This window comes from Scomber japonicus, chromosome 19 (genome assembly GCF_027409825.1).
Source record: "Scomber japonicus isolate fScoJap1 chromosome 19, fScoJap1.pri, whole genome shotgun sequence".
Lineage (NCBI taxonomy): Eukaryota > Metazoa > Chordata > Actinopteri > Scombriformes > Scombridae > Scomber > Scomber japonicus.
The window spans coordinates 5952756-5974546 of record NC_070596.1 but is presented as its reverse complement, the minus strand read 5'-3'; the positions used below and the strand labels follow the sequence as shown (position 1 = coordinate 5974546).

Genomic DNA, 21791 nt, shown 5'->3' with positions numbered 1-21791 from the left:
TCAGGTCTTAGGTCTTGACGGTCAACATTTGTTCCTTTTAACCACGACCGCAATCGCTTCCTAACTTTACAAGTGTATTTATTTATAAGTCACCCTTCATAAAATGTAGTTCAAAGTGCTTAACCCTGTAACCATGACAATGAAGGTCTTCCAAACCCAACAAAGTCATTTGTAGCTCATACCACGATGTTTCTGAACCCTAACCAAGTCCTCTTTGTGCCCAAACTAAACTTTAATCATACATTTCCTTTAATTAGTCATTTGTAAAGGTTTGGGAAAGCAGGTTGACCTATCAAAGGCATCAGATGGACCAACAGCCTATGAGGTTAGAATTTGGGGGTCTTAGAGATTGGGCATGCATGATGTTGTATTTGTAGTGAGTTGGCAATAAGTTAACCAAAGATTAATGTATTTGTGCATTTTTAAACCTCATCTATAAATCAATACTTTTTAAATAAGCCTTAATATCACTTTAACAATCCACTCACCTAAATGTTTTCTTTCTTTCCTGCATTCCCTCTCTACATCGCTCTGTTTCCCTTTATTTGTTTCTTTCTTTAAATGTATCTCTTTTCACTTTGCAGGCTTCTCTGTGACTTTCTGTATCAATACTGGTTGTCCCTCTTTTTTCCTCCGTGTCTCTCTAGCTTTTTTCCTTTTTCTCTCTCTCTCGCTCTCATCTCTTCTGTTTATCTGTCTCTCTCTCTCTGCCTGTCTTCCTTTCATCTCTCGCCATCTGCCTTCTTCCATCTCCATTTTCTCCCCTCTCTCTCCCTCTCTCTCTCTAACTTCTCTTCTTGTCTCACTCTCTCTCTCTTTCACCCCTCCCTCTCTTCTCCCTAAAAACTTGGCAGTGATCCCTGTCGTGTTTTTTTTTTTTCTTTCTCTCTCTCTCTCTCCCCTCCACTCCTCGTTTGGGGGATTGCGAATGAATGCGATCCAATCTAGACCTCGGCTAAGAGACATGAATTTTCATTAATTACAACCTTGTCAGCAAAAGCATTATGGGAGCTGAATATGAAAATGCTAATGAGGGGAGCTCATTTGCATATTTTTCTTTGTTGGAATGTCATTAATTATTACGTTTTATGATGATGAATGCAGCTGTCGATGGCTGGCCCTCCATGCCTAATTAGCTATCAGAAAATCCTCCAATCAAAAAAATGGATAGGGATCCCAAACTTTACTTTTCATTTTACACCTCTTTCACTTTCTCCCTTTGTCTATATTACTGTATACCTTTTCTTTTCTATCATTTTTAATCAATACAACTTAACACCTCCTCTCATGTATAATCATTATATGTATATCAGCATTTTTCCTTATTTGTTTCTATGTTGTTCATTCTTTGCCTTCTCTTTTTAAGGTATGTAACCCAGTAGGATGGGCTGCTGGATGTGTGATATATAAGACCTCATTTTACACTGATGACCAAAAAGTTCACCATTTCTCACATGATTTTCAACTTTTAACTGCTCCAAATTCATCTTTTTCTTTTCCTCCAGTCGGTTCTAGATCTACCTCTTGTCCTTCAGACAACCTTATAGACCAAACTCCTTCAGTTCTTCATCTGTAGCTCCAAACCCTGCAACTAAACCCCTGTTTCTTTAGTTGTTAGTCCTTTCGGCTCTTGTCCTCCATTCCTTTTGTTAAGGCTACATATATTTGGTGTTAGTTGTAGTCCTTCAGTCTAATCTTGCTTCTTTCTTAAGGTCAATTAGCTGTTTTAGTTCTTGACTTATTAGATCTACACCTTAGTTTAGGATTAGTCGTTGTGCTACCTTCTTTAGGTCTGATTTTAACCATACCTCTGTTCTTAGTAGTGTATTTAGCATTAGGCCTTTGGTCTTAGTCCTTTAGTTCTAACTCCTTTAGTCATTGCCCCTGTAGTATTGGTTCTTCACACCTAACCAAACAACGAATCCGTGTTCCCATGACATCAATTACTTTTAGTCCTTTTTAGGTTCTTTAATTGAAGAAATATTTGGTCATGGCTCATTTTGCTGTAACTTCTTTTTTTCCAGTTAAGTCATCCTTTGTTCGGTACTTCTAGCTTGCTTGGCCTGGTCCATTTATCTTTTTTGGATTTAAAACTATCTCTTATCTACTATCATCTACTCTGATAGGAGAACCTGCACGGTATACTCGAGCTAAACTGTATAGTTTATGAGCTAACTAACTAGCAATGTAGTTTTGGTTTAACAACTAGCAATGCAACAATTACAGCAAGCTAATCACTTGCATTTTGAATACAGCTAGCTACTCTGATGATCTCTAGATTACTAACTAACGAGAAGGCTAAACATATGAATTGCTGATGAAATGATCCGTGTCTGCAGTCAGAAAGTAGAAGTTGTTCAGGTTTGTTGAGGTGGTAAAGTTAGACTCTTGGACAATCAGCTGATCACATGTTCTGATCACCTAAAAGTCCTGTACTACTGCCCATATCTCTCTTCCTTGTTGTTGTTCCTTCCATCTCTCTTTCTCTATTGTCTAAAAAGTGTAACAATGAAGACTTAACAAATTCCCCCTTCCAAAAACCCACTAACGAACACCCCCCTCTATAGGCTTAATGAATGCCAGGCTTAATTAGAGCACCATGATGTCAGAGGCATTAATTATCAGTTGGCTTCGTTTCAGAAAACACACACTGTCTCTCTGTCTGTCTTTCTCTCTGTCTGTCTCTCCGTCTCCATTTCTCTCTGCATCTGTTTTTTTTCCCCTTTTTTGTCTGTCTGTCTCTTTTTATTTCTCTGCCATATTCAGACTGAGCTTTTTGTCCCTGGTGTTTAACTCAGATTTGTTCGTTTATTGGAAGAGACGAGAGAGAGAGAAGAGAGAGTGAAATCATTTCAGATTTACACCATTTTTTTAACATGCTCCTAAATCTGATACATAGCCTGATACATCTGATTTGTGACAATGTCAGTCTGAGAAGTCATATTGTATTTCATGTGACTTCTACAAAGCTCTGGCATTTGCAGTCGGGCATAAATGATGATTTTGGTGCTACTAGGGAAAAATACAGGACAGTTGATGGAAGTGGTCAGTTGGCTGAAGACTCAACATCTGACATATTATTACCTAAAGTGGTAATACTGAATTTGTTAGCAAATACTTGTCAATTAAAAGGTTATTGTTATTCATCTGGGGTCATGTTTATGTCCACCTGATGATTACAAGTCCAATATTCACTCTCTTTGGACCTCTGGATTGGCTAAGAAAGCTGAGCTGGGTGGTAGAAGGTGGATAACAGATCTGAGTCCAATGGGGCCCAACGGGTCCCAGAACTGGTTTTCAGATTCAGGTCAGGTTTGGTCACGTGGGCTACTTGATTTTTGAAGTTGTATTGTATTTATAACTGTTGATGACACAGCATAATGTGTGTGTGTAGGTGAAAACAAACTACCTATGGCATATATAAAACAGTGTCCTTCGATGGTCATTTACAAGGTGACCACACCTGTAATAAGGGTAAACAGGCAAGCTGTCACCATGGTAGCAACGATTGCGTGACAGGGTAACATAAACTCAGTAATTCAGTTTACATTAAATGCATCAGGCTCTGGTTGGGTTTGGACATAATAAAATCAGAATGCCTGTCAGGTTCTGGTCAGGCTCGGTTACTACTGTCTTTGGTTGGGTTCGGACAGAAATATGACAGGTTTACTGAAATCAGCTACCTGTTGATGCTGGGAAATGGGTTGATGAACGCTCTGAAACTGAACCCGAGTGGTACAAGAAGCCAACAAGATGTAGATGTTACTTTTATCCCATTTTCTTTGAAGCTGACTTATTCTCCTTGTCTATAACTTACCTATTCTCTCCTGTTCACACTCTATATAAACTTTAGTCAGCTGATCTTTATTTCCTTCTTGATTTCCTGCAGAAGTGGACACCTGGCAGCAACACACTCACACTGTCCCCAATGTCTACACAGAAGGCGAAGCATGTTTAGCAGAGCAGCAGCAGAAGTGTGTGCTGTGTAGCTACACTGGAAGCATTGAGCATAGGTCATAGCCCAATACACAAAAGCTATAGTTACACATGTAGAATGAAAGAAAATTGACTTGAACCCTAAACATATGTGTATAGTATGCGTGACATGAGCTGTTACACCAGCAGTTTAGTCAGTTTTACTGATTAACATAGAAGCATACTGCTCCATCAGAAGTACATGTAATGTTTGACCATGTCATTCTAAAAGTATGGGCTCGATATTATATCTTTATTGTGATATGAGACTATGTATCGTCTTAGAATTGGGATACCATAATATTGTGATACTAATAAGTGTATTTTCCTGGTTTTAAAGGCTGCATTACAGTAAAATGATGTAATGTTCTTAACTTACCAGATTGTTCTCGCTGTTCTATTATTTACCAATAGTCATCCCTACAATATTGTTGCGATATCGAGGTATTTTGTCAAATATACTGTGATATTTTATTTTATCTATATCTCCCATCCCTACTATGGGCATTAATCTGCTGCTAGCCTCCACTCTTTTTGCTTTCAGGCTCTCCACCAGATTTTGGAACCTGGACCAGGCCTGACTGATTCACAGTTGGTGTTCCATTTTCCTCCCAAAGGGTTCAATGCAAGTTCTTCCGCACCAAAGAGGGGAAAACCATTTATCCATGGAGCTGTGTTTGTGCACAGGGGGGAATGACATGTTGAAACAGGAAAGGGTCGTCTCCAAAACATCATTGTTACATTGTAGCATTACTATAAGAGCCAAAAGCCTAATACCATTTAAAAAACAGCCCTAGATCAACACACTATTCATGAAAACAAGGTTCTGGGTTCTAAAAAAAAAAGAGGGAATTGTCCTTTAAGGCTTACAATGTAAATGTAGCCCCTCTCTCTCTCTCTCTGTCTCTCTGTCTCTCTCTCTCTCTCTCTCTCTCTCTCTCTCTCAGATGATAAAATACAGTTCATCTTTGGCCTCTGGGAGCCACAGTTATAACTGAAGAGCGCTCTCTCTCTCTCTCTCTCTCTCTCTCTCTCTCTCTCTCTCTCTCACAATAAACATACTGTTTCATGCAGCACATCTCTATCTCTCTCTCTCACCTCTTACACACAAACAAGCACACACACTCTGCCCCACACACACACACAAACACACACACACACCGTAGCGTGGCTGGCCAGATGGGACTCTTCCACATGACCAAGCCGATCAATCAACACTGAAGGGCCCAGGTGCTACTACGCACCATTTCACAGTCTGTCACACACAAACACACACACACACATACTAACGCACACACACACACACACACATATATATATTATATACACGCACGCACAAGTTGTACACACACACGTAGCAGCAGAGACATGCGGAGATAGAAAGATAAAGGACACGCACACACATGGAGGCAGGAAAAACACACACACCCACACACACACACACACACACACACACACACACACACACACACACACACAGTGCAACATGAATGACCTGAGCCTGGTCTCTAGAGGCCTCATCTGGATGGATGACAGAAGATGGAGAAGACAGACAGATGGATAGATAGACAGAAAGACAGAGAGACAGATAGACAGACAGATACATAGATAGATAGATAGATAGATAGATAGATAGATAAATAGATAGATAGATAGATAGATAGATAGACAGACAGATTGATATACAGATTGATAGACAGATAGATAGACAGACAGACAGATAGATAGACAGATAGATAGATTGATAGACAGTCAGATAGATATACATATAGGCAGACAGATAGACAGATAGATAGATAGACGTACAGATAGATAGACAGATAGTTAGATTAATAGATAGACAGATAGACAGATATACAGATAGATAGATAGATAGATAGATAGATAGATAGATAGATAGATAGATAGATAGATAGATAGATAGATACATAGATACATGGTAGGGATGCAACGGTACAGGTTTCCCACGGTTCGGTATGCATCACGGTTTTTGGGTCACGGTAATAGTACAATTTCAATACTTGATATATAACTACTCACACTAGCAAAGGCAATATTGCATGAAAAAATAATTAAAGGCACAGATATAGTCAAACCACAAACCTTATTATAAAAATGTAATTGCCTTCCATAAAAAACAAACATGGATTGGATACTTCACATCAAACAGGTGCAGTATCCAATCAAGTTGAACAGCAAACGGTTCGATAAAATATTGATTATTGTTGCATCCCTAATAGATATACATATATATATATATATCTATAGATAGATAGATATATAGATATATAGATAAATAGACTGAAGAGTCATACTGCATTTTGATTGGCTGATGCATGATCAAAACATTAGTTTTAGACAATAGTTTCTTATTACTCTGCTCATTTCTTGCAGCTTTTCGGTTGTTTCCTGAGTTGTTTCTGACAGGTCATCAAACAGTTTCATACATGAACCCAAATAAGCTCAGGTTACATGAAGTTACAGAGAATCTTTGCCACAGCTTTGACAAATGACTCATATCAAACCTCAGTCTGACGCAAGTCCTTGTGGACTCCCTTCATGTAATGTAATCAACAACGATGACCAACCATGACTGTTTTCTTGTTACTTTATACAATATAAAGAGAATATGCAACTCTTTTCATCATGTTAGAAGTTTGATTTGATATGTTTTATATGTTTTCGTGTTTTTTTACATGCAGGAAGGATAATTTGTCATATGCCATTTCATTCAATTTTTGGGTCATTGTAGGTGCTATACTGTAGCTTTTAAAGATATTCTGATGGTTGACCTGATTTTGGTCATTTTGGTGGTTACACGTCTGATTAAACTACCTGTTGAACAGCCTGCATATATCTGCTTTTACATTTACTGATTCTGCACTCCTCTTTATCAACATTTGGTGACACTGGAATCACAAGTTCCTATCTGCCATCTGAGTGATTGTAAGATATTGAGCTTAAACATGTTCCAATATTTGATAGCACAATTGACATACAATAAAGTTCTATTTTATTGGTCAAAATAACAGGTACCGCACCATATTTTTGAATGGGCTTTAAAGATCAGGTGAATCTTAGATGAGATGGAACAGTCAGTTAGAATATTCTGAGAGGTTTAGTTTGTGCTTGGATTGATGACGTTTCACAGGAAGCAATGGTGTTGTTAAAAAAAAGTAGACAGATTATTCTTACATTGTTTTATTGTTATGGTATAAGACGTGTGCATTAGTGTATGTCTAATGTAGTATACAAGTGTTACATACATAGGCCTATGTTTAGTTATTAGCATGGTGGAGCTAGCATCTGTTAAACAATTATTTACTAAAAATCATTAATTTGTCTCAAATTTGAAGATATGAAATGTTTTGTCTTCATTGTTGTCATATCTAGTGAGTAGCCACAGTAATTTGAGTTACTAGTAATAACATTAATTACTGTTAACAAAGAGTAGCATAAGCTATGTAATTAACATTCGTATGCTAGCTATATAGCGTGGTAGCTAACGGTTAAAAGCAGATTTACTTTACATTCAACAACGTGTAAAAGGATTCTAAACTTAGCTGTCATTTCTGTCAGTGTCATTCATCATGTTTTTAATAAAAGAGATGTTTTTCAGCTTCTTTAACCTCAGTTGCAGATCATTTCAGTATGTTTTGCTACATAGCATTTTGTTTAGCACGCCTTGCACAATAACAGGCATAAATATACTCAAGATGCTTAATTTCTGCAGCATTTTTCTTGTGAAAGATTTTGGCAATAAATCTGTATAAATATCAAAATCTCTGTTTGTAGACTTGAACCACCTGTCTCTGAAACTGAATACATATAGTGTAGCTCTTTCCCAGCCTCACTATTTCCCTTCTGACAAAAAAAAAAAAAGTGATGATTGACTGACAGTTCCTCAAAGGGCTCTTCACAAAAATTCTCCAGAACATTCCCCCACCCCTCGGTGGTCAGGAACCCTGAAGTGCTCCCTGACGAAGCGCTCTTTTTTCACTGTATGTTCTACATTTCCTTCCCTCCGCCCTCCCGCCTTGACGAGACCTATTATTACTATGTCAGATCTAATTACGCAGACAATTTACATGTGATCCGCAGCCCCTTCAAAACAATAATATACTAAATGCTCGGCGGCGGCTTACATTGCACGTCCGTGTTAATGCAACAAAGTCAGCTCAGCGCTAATCAATGCATGACATCCATTCCAAATACCAGAGAGGGAGACAGCTTCTGTTTCAATCAGCACAGACAATAGAGACAGAATCACTGAGGATGGAGTGAGAAATGGAGGATAGGAAAAGAAAAGACATTGTTTTATTCTTATTTATTGTATTACATATTCAACTGATACTCAAGACTTCAATCGTGACCCTTGGCAACACAATGTGCCAATGACCTCAACTCAAAGGTCTTCTTAATAGCTTTTCGGAGCTTTCATCTGCATCTCATGGCCTTCATCCACTGTCATTCATTAATGATGGTAAACAAGTCTCTGTTTCCAGCTTCTCCAATGTGAGTTTTCATTCTGCTTTTCCTCTCCTCTCCTCACTCTTTCCCTTCCTTCCATCCCCTCTCCTCTCCTCTCCTCCCCTCCTCCTGTCCTTTCCTCTCCTCCCCTCCTCCTGTCCTCTCCTCCTCCTCCTCCTCCTCTTAAACATTCCGAGCACAAAGACCGGGACCCAGCGGGGAGCGACAGGGGGACGACCTTGGCACCACACCCAGCTGAGGTGAGGGGTTCCTGGGGTATAGAGAGGGAGACAGGAGGGCCTGGTCTCCATGGAGGAGAGATAGGGGGGTGAGAGGAGGAGATGATGACACAGAGACGGAGAGAAAGAAATTAATTTAAAAAAAAGAAAGATAGAAGAGAGGGGAGAGGACAGGAAATCATGGGAGAAAAGAGGTGAGAATGGCAAGAGTTAAAAGAAAGAGAAGAGACATATGATAATAATGATTAGAGAGAGGAATGGATAAAGATACAAGAAAAAGGAAAAGGAAGAAGAGTCTGAAACAAAGGATACAAAACAAAGACTGGAGGAAATTAGGAGCGAGAGAGAGAGAGAGAGAGAGAGAGAGAGAGACAGATATATATTTCTATATAAAGTGTCCAGATGTGACCTCCACAGAGGGGGTCCAGCCTCATGGCTCAACACTCATTAATAAGGTTACACAGAGGTGAGACAGACGGCTGACTCACTGCATTTCAACAAAAACAACACGAGGAGGAGGAGGAGGAGAGAGCCAAGATCATCAAGTTTATACCACTTTTCTATATGCAGCGCTGTTTAATGCTGGCTTTATCATTATATATATATATGATGGTTTTCCAGTAAAATTAATTGACCAAAATCCCCTTTTAATTTACGTAGTACTGTAAATTTAAATAATTAAGTTTACTGATAATCTGAAGTAGGAAAAAACACCTTTCAACAAGTCCAACCCCGTCTGCCTGGTGTTTATTGAACAGCTCTAGAAATAGAAACAGAAACCAGACGTGGTGGTTTTAGCGTCGCTGCTATTTGTGGGGCCAACGACAGACAGCGAGCAGCAACATCTCTAAACTCCTGTCCTCAAAAATCCGGGGTTGTCAAGTTTTAGCTGTGGCCAAACTCTGCTGTGAAAAAAAGCCAGCTGACTGCAGGATGAGTTGGCAGTTAGTGAACATGTAAATCAGACAGCTTTTTTGGAGTTGACGGAAGGCGTATTTTTAGCCACACTAGCGGCGAGGGTCCATGGTTGGCAGTGTCCATCGTGTCCACCGCTTTAGTCCAGACTGGAAATATCTCAACAACTATTGGAAGGGATGCCAAAAGAATGTGGCACATGTATTCATGATCTCCAGAGGATGAATCATGATGAGTCTGGTGACTTTCTACTCTGTTGCCACCAATAAAAAGTCGATGTGTGGTTTTTGAGTGAACTACTGGATTGATTGAAACAAAATTTGGTAGAAACATTCACTTCCCTCTTAGTATCATTTCCGTAAATTTTGGTGACCCCTTAACTTTTCATCTACTGCAATCATCAGGTCAAAATTTCAGTTTATCTGGCCTTTTTTAAAGCCAAATGCAAAACTAATGGCAGTCACATCAGCCTCAACAGTAGACATGTCACGATAACTACTTTTGTAGTTATCTCAGAAATAATCACGATAAACAATATTATTGTCATTTGAAAATCATTTTATACCACTGATATAATGATGATATAATATAATAATAATGCAAGGAGGGCAGGGGTGGGATCGATGAGTGGGCGCTACACATCAGCCTCAACAGTAGGCCTGTCACAGTAACTACTTTTGTTGGACGATATATTGTCTCAGATATTATCGCGATAAACGATATTATTGTCATTTGAAGATCATTTTATACCACTACTATAATAGCATAATAATGCAAGAGGGGTGGGGGGTGAGATTGGGGAGTGGACGCCAAAAACACAGACTGTCATTATGGTTGTGGACAGAGTTATTTACCTTTAATTCTTCTACAGTCTCCACTCAGGACGTACACAGTGAGGAATGGAGGACACTACTTGCTTAACCAATGTGACATGAATAGCCTGTTAGTGGCTAATGTGAAGTGTGGCAATATTACGTTTTAAAAAATGGTAATGTCCATGTATCATACAATAAGTCCATATACAGACAAGATGATGTTGATCATTATTGTACGATAAGTCAATCATTATTATGACCGGCCCGAAGATGATTCACCTAGACAATCTGAATGGCTGCTAGCTGACAACCACATCGCTAATTTTGACGAGTGTGACACAGAGGAATTCTTGGGGAAACATCCTCTGTGCTCCGTCACTTTCGCTTTGAGGTAAATTAGATGTGAAATTACAGAGTGAGAAGTGGTAGAAGCTGGAAGACTGAAGCTGCTGCGCATCAGAATCAGACTGAAGCCACATCAGATCGTTTATTTAGAACAGAACAAAATGTGCTTACATGCCGAAAACCACCGAGCCTCTCATTTACTATGTAGGTGACAGTTACAGGGGCGGGAGGCAGGGTGGTGCACCTGCTCTGCAAAGCAACTAGACACAGGTATACACACATAGATTATATACTGTAAAACCACATATATACACACACACTCAAAAACATACATATATATATATATATATCCATGAAAGCTAGAATCACACAAGCCAAAGTGCATAAATACACTCAAAAGACACACATACACACCTCCAATCTAACATTACACACACTGTACACACATGAAAGCCAGCATTACACACACACACACACACACAAGTTCATTGATATATCAATTTACACAACACACACAAGTATATATACAGCAATATACATTTACACAGCCATCACCGACAAATGACTAAATGAACATGAATACACGCATTGAACAACACACAAGTACAAGAGCACACACACTCATTTACACACACACACACTCCACACATACAACCACATAAAACCACAACCATACAGAAGCTTACATCAAACACTCAGATACTGACACACTAACCTGCCAACCCACAAGTAACACACACACATACACACATTGAGGTTTGTTTACCTCACTTTTGGGGACATGACATAGACTTGCATTCACTTCCTGGCGCCATACCCAAACCTTTTACCAAATGGGGACACGGCTTTTGTCCCCACTTGCACAAACTCCAGTCAAGTTTTTAAGTCTGGTGTGCGTCCCTGACTTAGGTCATACACACAAACCTACACACAAATTGCGCACAAACCACTCCGAACCCAAACCGAGCGCACACACACAAAGCATGTGCATGCGTCACAACTGTGTGTGTTTGTGTGTACTTAGAACATATATGTAAGAGCAAGTTCGCATTTACACACAGCTTTTGATGGCTAGATCGCTATGTATGTGTATGTGTGTGTGCGTGAGTGTGTGTGTGTGAGAGAGAGAGAGAGAGAGAGAGAGGCGGCAGATTAATCTAGTAGGGTCGCTGAGATGACACTAATCCCTTCGCTGATTATCTAGAGCATAACATCACTCTAATCTGATGGTGGGGGGTTAAGAAAGACAGACAAGGTTAGAGCGAGGGACAGAAAGATAGAGAGAGAGAGAGAAAGAGAAGGGGGCGATGCATTCACACTCAACATGTTCAGGTTGTTCAGGTCCATTAAACTCTTTAGTGTTTCTTTCTTTTTTTTTGTTCTCGTTCATTGCAGGTGAGAATCACGACTGTCAATAAATAATGAATCTCCTGCCTCAGAGTATTCCTCACACACTGCAGTCATTCTCCACAAAATATGAGGGATTAGAGCTGAAATTAAGTCCAAACCACCTAGCTCCTGCACAGTAGCCACATTTGGGACACCACTGCCACACAAAGATGCAATTTCATTCAATTTCAAGTGTTTTCAAGCAGAATGTTTCAGTTTTTAATGTAAAAAAGGCCTCATGAGACCTAACATATTAGTTAGACCTTTAAGTAGGAAGCACCCACGACTGTCTTCTATGTAGAGATCAGACAGTCCCACATGAGGCCATTAACACCACAGCAAACACCCAACTAAGTGTAAAAAAAACCCCCACAAAGACATGACACCCAAAGCAAAGCAACCACCTAAATAACACATTAGCAATGCCCTGCCAGGAAGTTGTCCATTAATCATTAAGAAACACCTCCGATCTTTAACACAGACTGTTCACACTGTTATTCACAAGTGATCTGATCGGATTGGTGAGGCCAGACATCACCAACATATCAGAATGGGTTGCTGTGATAACGTTGTAGGGTGTCAGTAATTATGCATGCTGATGGTGAGGCAGCTTTTAGATGTAGAACCACGAGCGATGAAGATCCATTGGTGTCATCCATAGCGCTCTAGGGTTAAGGTTCTGCTGAGCCGGATTTGAAGTCATCGCTTATTCCAGTTGTTGTTGCTAGCTGATATCAATGGAGGCAATGGAGGACATCGAAAACGTTGGTCCATGGACAGAGGACGAAACCAAATTCTTAATCTTTAGGGAGATGGCTCCGTTCAAGCGAAGCTCGAGGGTTTGTTGTTGCTGCCACAATTATATGATATCACACAATACACGCTAGATGACGCCTCCGCTCCGACGACGTTGCCACAGCAACCTGTCAGATTGGTCATCTGGTCACGTGGCACAGTCTGAACAGAGCCAAATCCCATTTGGACACTTGCAAAAACAGTGTGGACAGTCAGGCCTAAAAATCAGATTTGAATCAGATTTGCCTGCAGTCTGAACGCAGCCTAAGCATCCAGAGCGTCCAGACTGAGACACATCTGTAGAAATCCGGAATCAATGTTGAAACCCTTGGATCCCATTTGCAACAAAATCATGTGGTTGTCCAAACTTTCTATCAATCTGGGTACAATCTGAATAGGTTAATTTATTTAGACTGATAAAAAAAAGGCCAACTTGACTCTAGTTTTGTCAAAGAGAACAACATACACACCATCTTTTTTTAGTGTATCACGATAGCTTTGGAGAAAGTCAAGTTTAAGCTTTAAAAATGAAAAACCTCATGAATATTTTCTCCCTCCCTGTTTGTGTGGCTTTGGAGGGGGAAATGAGTGAGGTCAGATCACTCTCTAACACATGCAGCTGGGCAAATACGGCATCAGTGATTTTAATGAAAGCTCTGCGGTTTTAAATATTGATAGTGAAACAGTGCGTTTTTTCCATCAGGACACACAATAAGTTGGAGAGTGACAAAAAAAAAAAGCCCAACAGACGCAGGAGACAATCAGATTTTTACCAGAGCGACTTGACTGAAGAAATGATTCTGTTAAACCACAACAGTCATGGCTGGAAAGTGAAGAGGATGTTTTCTGGAAACACTGTTGGCGATGGTGGAGCTGTGTGTGTGTGTGTGTGTGTGTGTGTGTGTGTGTTTGTGTGTGTGTGTGTGTGCTCCATATCCACGGCTGTCTCTGTCTCTTAGTGTTATCATTATCAAAGTAAATTGCGGCTCCCGTGTGCCAGATGAAGAATAGAATATTTCCATTTCTGACTCTGGGGTCGTCTCTTCCTCCGCTGCCTGTGCTGCTACATAACATAATCACAACACTGTCACAACACATCGCACACACAATGGATCACTCCCGCAAAAGATACAAAAACTCTCAACTTTTAGATAGATTCTCAGTGTGAATTCGACTAACTAAACCATTTCCACAATGATTATTTTCCTAATATTACATTTTTTCCTGTTATTTTTATAGTAAACACTGGATGTTTTCAAAAGGAATCTGAAGGCGCTTTCATTTCATGCTTTTTATTCTTTCTTTTTTTTCTTTTTTCATATTTGGTTGTTTGTCATAAGCTTCAAGTAGACAATGTTTTTGATTGAAAGAACATTATTTTCTTTTTTTCTTGTCATGATTTCAGTGTGCACGCAGCAGCAAACCAGCAAGATGCAGGCGGGTTACTGTGAAGCAGTACGTACGTATCATACATGTGTCATGGGAGTTAAGTAAAAACAATGTAATTATTATAGTTGAATTCATTTATTTTCCCCCATATGTTGAGATTAGGGCCTGACTGATACTGGATTTTTTGGGGCCTGACGCTGATAGTCAGTATTTAAAAAATGCAGATATTTATATATTGGATGATAATCTTATATATACAGAATGCATTTTTTTTAAAGAAAAGAAAAGAAAAGAAATGTACATATATATTAAACTTGAATTAAGAAAAAGGATCAAACATACATAAAATACCGCCCAAAAATATTGGCACATATCGGACAACATATATGTTGATACCGATATCTATCTGTGATAAGACAATATCAGCTGATCTTATTGGCTAACCGAGGCTCTAGTTGAGATGTATGAAAAGCTCCAAAATGAACACATTGAGTGGACTACTTGGTTCCTATAAGAACATGATTTAAACAGCATTGTGAATGATTCTATACTAAGCGGTCAATCACTGTACTCTGACAGTCTGTCCATCACTCCACCACTCATTGATGTGTCTGAAGCACATCTGGATGGTGAGGATGGTGGCAAATATCAGCTGTTATACACCTGGTTCCAATGACCTCAGTGTACTTCTAGTCTGGAGTTGTTTTTTATTATTTGAGTAAAAACTGCTTAGTTCTAATGAAGAGAAATCTGAATTATATTTTAGACACATTTGAACTTTGTGGCAACAGTCTTTACAATGTGACAATGACTCTGTGCCCTCAGTGTTGGACGTCACTTATAACATATTCAACTGCTGTAGCTATCATTTATCACATATGATATAACTGTAATGAATTTGTGTCCACATACTTTTGGCCATATTGTGCGCATATGAGAACTGTTTTTTGCTGATGTTGGTAGCAGTTTGTCAAAAAGACAGACAGACAGACAGACACACACACACACACACACACACACACACACACACACACACACATACACACACCTGTTTACAACTTTCTGGCTTCAAATTAAAGGTTTTCACAACAGATCTCAAACCAAAATCAGGAGTTGTGAGACTGAGAGTGAGCAGGTAGAGTGAGATAGCTGAGAGCTGACGTCTTCCATATTTGATGCATCCAGTCAAAGGTAATTAAGCACTGTGCTGTGTGTGCGTTTATATGTCTGTGTGTGAGAGTGCGCGTGTGTGTGTGTGCGTTTCTATGTCTATGTGTGAGAGTGTGTGTAAGTGAGAGAGAGAGGGAGGCAGATTATCTGTGTCAGTGGCCATTTGCTCACAACTGGCGCCACATCAGAGAGAGCCAGAGGCAGAGAGCATCATGGGTAAATGAGCACACGCTGCCTGGCGTTTTCCACACGGCGGGCAAGGGGATAGAGAGAGAGAGAGGGAGAGAGAGAGAGAGAGAGAGAGAGAGAGAGAGAGAGAGAGATGGAGAGAGAGAAATGCATGCCAGATGACCTGTCTCCTCCAGAGTACACTAGTGTTTCACTAATTCTCTGCACACGCGCAGGCACAAACACACGCACACACACAAACACACACCAACACACACACACACACACACACACACAGTATCAGAACGCAACCCAACGCAGCAGTGAATCCAAAGTTCACTGCAAGAAATAAGTGCAGTGCAAAATAATGACTCAAACACACGCACACACACAAACACACACAAACACACAAACACACACACACACACACAGGCAGTCTGCAGCGTACCTGCTAGCCTGGAGTTGGCGTACGGAGGTGAGAGGCTGTCATGTGATGCCATGTACTGAGATCCATCTGCATAATTCTGAAGAGAGAGACACACACGCACACACACACTTTATTCTATCCTGTTGTAATGTAACAGTAGTAGTTGTAATCACTAGTAATGTTATTGTTGTCATAGCAGTGTGTTACCTTGGAAGAGCGACTTCCACTCGCCCATGACCCTGCACTCGTTCTCTCCTCCATATCTGTGAGAGAGAGAGAGAGAGAGAGAGAGAGAGAGAGAGAGAGATTAATATTTACATTTATAGAACATTTAAAGTACAGTTGAGTGATCATATAGGCTGAAAATTACATCGAGAAGCAGAAAATTATTTATAAAAAAGTTTAAGTTGACATTAATTCATTAAACAAAATGAGAACCCCCCCCCCCCCCCCCCCCCCCAGCATTTCATTTTCTTACATACTGAAAGTCCTGAGCCCACACATCCACATTTCTATCAGTCACATGATCAACATCTCTCATCACTTTCACCATAAACACGCAGCAACACTCAACGCTACATGTTCCTACTGCATTGTGTCTGTAATTACCTCCAGCAGTGTAAATCACTAGCTCTCCATGCTCCATGTCATTAAACATTATTGATTATGATTGCAGAGCCTTTAATGTGTCTGTGAAATTTAATGGTGTGCTTCCTACAGTCCACTAATCCCCCCTCTGTCTGTCACCACACTGCATCCAGGATATCACATGTGTCAAAGGTCAGTGTGTGCTGTCTGAGGTCACAGGTTTGACAAACTACTGGACCTGTGTGTGTTTCAGTGTTCAGATAAATGATTAGCTGACATTCATTTGGTTCATAATGAAAGTAATTATTTTACTTCTTAGATCGAGATTCAAAGTGAAAGCAGCAATCCATAGATGTGACTGTTGATCTCAAGTTTGCCCATAAATAAAATATAACATTATGTATTCTACATTGATAAAAGGAAGCAGCAAGGATGTCAATATTAGGAGAGAAAGAAAGAAAGAAAGAAAGAAAGAAAGAAAGAAAGAAAGAAAGAAAGAACGGAATAAAGGGATAAAGGGAAAGTAAGAAGCAAAGATAAAGAAAGAAAGAAAGAAAGAAAAGGAGTAAAGGCAGAAAGATAAAGAAAGAATGAAAGACAAAAAAGAAAGAAAGAGGGAAAGAAAGAAACAACGGAGTAAAGAAAAAGAAAGAAAGAAAGGAAGGAGTAAAGAAAGAAACATGTACACATATACTGTATATAATGTGTTAAGGAACCAGTGAATGTTTTATATTATTCTAAACTTAAACAGTGATGAGTATGTATAAGATGATAATAATATGATAAATGATGACAGGATGTTAATGTCTCTGTGTTGCAGCCTTTATATTAATATGAGTACTTTATACAGGTTTGTGCAGTGTGTTAGAAGTGTAGAAATATTACCAGGTATAAGACTACTGCTGCCACTTTTACATAGACATGAGACCCACATTATAAATGAGCATCATACTGACTCACTGTCTGACAGCGGCTTAAATGAAGAAATGCAACCATGCATCACTGTGTCTTAATAGCAGACAGTCAGGATGCTCAAGTACTAAATAAATAGTATATACTTCTTTGACATAGGAGACTAGGATTCATATCCAAAGCTTAACTCAGAGGTGTCAGATCAGACGTAACACACTGACAAACAACCTGCTTTGTCATCTGTGTGTGAAGACAGACGCACAAAGGTTGAGACACACTGACATCAACAGAGAGAGAGACAGAGAGAGAGAGAGAGAGAGAGAGAGAGAGAGAGAGAGAGGGATGTATTTAGTACATGACAGGTAGATCAGTTCATTCAGGTCGACTGAAATGTGCAAACACAGCTCTCGCTTACAGTACACACACACACACACACACACACACACTATCACACACAAACACACATACACACACAGTCGTCTCATGTATTGTAATGCACAAATCTCTCTTCAATAGGCTCTCCATTGTGTCAGTGTGTGTATAGCGAGCAGCTTACATTCATTGTCGAGTCATTTGGAATGTCAGCTTATCTGTGTGAGAGGGTGTACGTGTCTCTCTCTCTCTCTGTGTGTGTGTGTGTGTGTGTGTGTGTGTGTGTGTGTGTGTGTGTGTGTGTGTGTGTGTGCGCACACAATAGAAATAAAGTGGTTCAGTTACAAAAAGCCTTTTGAAGTCAAACCACAAGTCTCCACCTCAACAGAAGCACCTTTAGGCTTTCTATTTCTACAACAGAATAGAATAGAATAGAATAGAATATTATAGAATAGAATAGAATAGAATAGAACAGAATAGAATAGAATAAAATAAAATAGAATAGAATTTAAGTGTGTTTAGTGATGGTAAATTGGATTTAAGGGACACACATTCAATGACAAATTCAAATGTAATGAACTCACATGAGATTGGATGTATTTAGGTTTTAGATTTAGGCAACACACCTTAAAATTAGGTCAAATTTCGGGCCACATCTGGATTTGGGGGAACACATTATGATCGGCTGGATTTTGGGAACATATAGTTTATCAGTCAGATCTAGGGAACACACACTTGATCTGCTGGATTTAGGGAACACATTATGATCAGTAGGGTTTAAGGGGGAATACACACACTTTTAAAAGCTGGATTTAGGCCACACACAGGTCAGGTTGATTTTGGGAATAGACAATTGGTCTGTTGTATTCAGGGAACACATACTTGATAAATCAGATACAGGGAACAAACACATATGATGAGTCTAATCTGGGGAACACACTTGATTTTCTGGTTTGATATTTTACATACACTTTGATGGATGGATTGTGAGAAATACATAAATATATATAGAGATCATATATATATATAAATATACATAACACATTAATAGTATTCTAAAAGTAAAGAAAATAAGCCTGAGAAGAAGAGAACAGAGGAGAAATAAAATTAAAGTAAAAGAAGAGTGTCTGAAGATAGCTGGTCCAGATGGGAGAGAAGTGCAGGTGAAGATGGAGAGGATGAGGATGAGGAGGACAGCAATTAAAGAGAGAATCCTTCAGTATTGAAAAGTAAGAGGAAAGGGAGAGATTTGGGAGGGAGAGAGGAAAGGAGGAGAGGAAAAAATACAAGTCGGTGTGCGGGGAGTTGAAAGACGTGGAGGAGGAGGAGAGAAGGAGGCGTCCATGTGTCCTGCACCTGATAAGGCCTCCGATTGAGGGCTATAAATTACACCAGAGAGAGAGAGAGAGAGAGATAGAGAGAGAGAGAGGGAGAGAGAGAGAGAGAGAGAGAGAGAGAGAGAGAGAGAGAGAGAGAGAGAGAGAGAGAGAGAGGGAGAGAGAGAGAGAGAGAGAGAGAGAGAGAGAGAGAGAGAGAGAGAGAATTTATTCACAAGCAGGAAAACACATTCTTAAAAGCACACATATTTCTCTCTCACCCTCTCCCTCTCTCTCTCACACACACACACACACACACACACACACACACACACACAGAACAGGTTATCTATCATCAGTTAATGAACTTAGACTGACAGACAGCTCCATGTCTCTCACACTGATCCTATTAAGACCTGCCTGACACAAAACAGACTCCTATTAATACAGTTAGCCTCTGTGTGTGTGTGTGTGTGTGTGTGTGTGTGTGTGTGTGTGTGTGTGTGTGTGTGTGTGTGTGTGTGTGTGTGTGTGTGTGTGTGTGTGTATGATCAGTGAGGACTTTTATTTATCTTATTTATAATGATTTATCATTGTGCATGTATAGTGCAGACACTAACTATGAACAGAGTCTATATATTAAAGCATACATAGTCTCTACCAGAGCAGTGATTTTAAACTTACAGAAGAGGCAAACAAAGAGTCTTTGTGGCCAAAAAAAAAAAAAGACAAATGATCTGGTCTGGTCTTAAATGCCAGTTGCTACAGAATCATGGTAGAAGCTATTAAGGACAAATTACAAAAAGCAGTGACTGAATACTTAATGCTGAGAATGTTGGGTCAGTTTAACACCTGTAGTCTTGTTCTGTCAGTCTAAACCAGGAAAAATACATTACTGCCTTTTTTTGTTCTGGAGCTGTTTGAGTTTTTACTGACTTATTATAACACAGCTGTAAACATAAAGTCAGACAAGTAACTCTCCATCTTCCCAAGAGTCACAAATAGCAGAAAGAAATAACTGATTATGAGTAATATTGTACTGTATTTTCATGTATTCAGCAAATCTAATAAATAAACTACAAATTCTGTCTTTTTAGAACTATTCATAGAATCATATTTGATCATCAATTGTCTGTAAATTCCAATATCATTGTTTTATGATGTAATGGTTATGGCTGTGGTCATGGTTAAGTTAGGTTTAAGCACATCTATGACTTACTTAGAGAATGATCATGGTTTGGGTTAAACTAAGAACTAAAGCTTTTAGGGAATTGTTAAAACAAATCCAATGTTCATGATTTTTGGAAACACGAAACAAGCAATTGTCTCCCATGTCCAATGTTTTTTTAACCAGTCCAACTATATAGACTTTGCTATTTGGATGGTGGACAAGAGTCATAATTACTGTGGCCACTAGATGGTACTGTCACTTGAGCGTAAACACATGTCGTTTCCGGACGTATCGTATGTTACAAATACCGACAAACGTATAAAAACAACGACGGGAAAACAGATTCTTTGTGGTGGCTTTGTTTCCACTCACCAGCCCACCTCCTGTTTAAACTCTTTTCCACTTTGATGAATCAGGAGGGGGAAAAATTCCAGTACGAGTGCTAACATGGTCCTGCGGTCGGTCTTTTTACACCACAAACGCGCCGGTTTGCTTGAGACTCTTGTTTAGTCCACAACAAAGTGGAGTTGACAGCTTTCGCAGTATGAAGCGGACCACACGGGAAAACACACCGCTGTTCGTTTGAATCGTACCGATGGATCTGTGTTCAACATGTGATGGTACACACCTGTTTCTACAGCTACACTCACACACAGATGACAGGATATACAAGATCATGTTGTTTCATTACCACATAACCACGAGATGACATTTAATGCATTAAAGCATTACTTTGAACTGAGAGACTGTGACAGATATTAGCACTTTCAACATTTTGTTTATGTAAGGTAAATGGCAACTGAAGACCTTTATTCACACGCACACACACACACACACACACACACACACACACACACACACATACACACACACAACCACATGGCGATGATGGTAATAAATGGTCTCTGATTGACAGAAATGAGGACAGTGGTCATGCTGCGAAAAAATCAAATGTGTGACTGTGTGCTTGTGTGTGTGTGTGTGTGTGTGTGTGTGTGTGTGTGTATGCACCTGTGTGAGCTGTGTAGTCCCACTGTTCTCATCTGGTCTCCAACCAAACTATATAATTAACTGCAGGCCTGCCCCACCCCCCAACACACACACATACACACGCACGCACACACACACACACACTCAATCAAATAGCTTGACGATGATCCGAAAAATGTCCTGTCATCAAATTCATTTAAGTATTTCTTCATTTCTTTAAAATCAAACACACTCACTCAAACGTTAAAATGTTCCTGAAAACTGAAAAATAAAAATAGAATCATTTTCATGGCTTGTTTGAAATGAACATCATCAGAAGTAGACACGAGTCTCATCTCTGTATAG

At 39.5% G+C, this 21791-nt stretch overlaps 1 protein-coding gene across 3 annotated transcripts in view; it reads right to left on the bottom strand.

Moving 5' to 3' along the window:
• LOC128380019 (transcription factor 4-like) overlaps positions 1-21791 on the bottom strand; it is a 217940-nt gene that overhangs the window by 142121 nt on the left and 54028 nt on the right. For all 3 annotated transcript variants that reach the window (XM_053339682.1, XM_053339681.1, XM_053339680.1), the window contains 2 exons: positions 16305-16360; positions 16119-16194 (listed from right to left, as the gene is read on the bottom strand). In XM_053339682.1, the coding sequence (XP_053195657.1) occupies positions 16119-16194; positions 16305-16360 (132 nt within the window). The remainder of the gene's footprint in view (positions 1-16118; positions 16195-16304; positions 16361-21791) is intronic.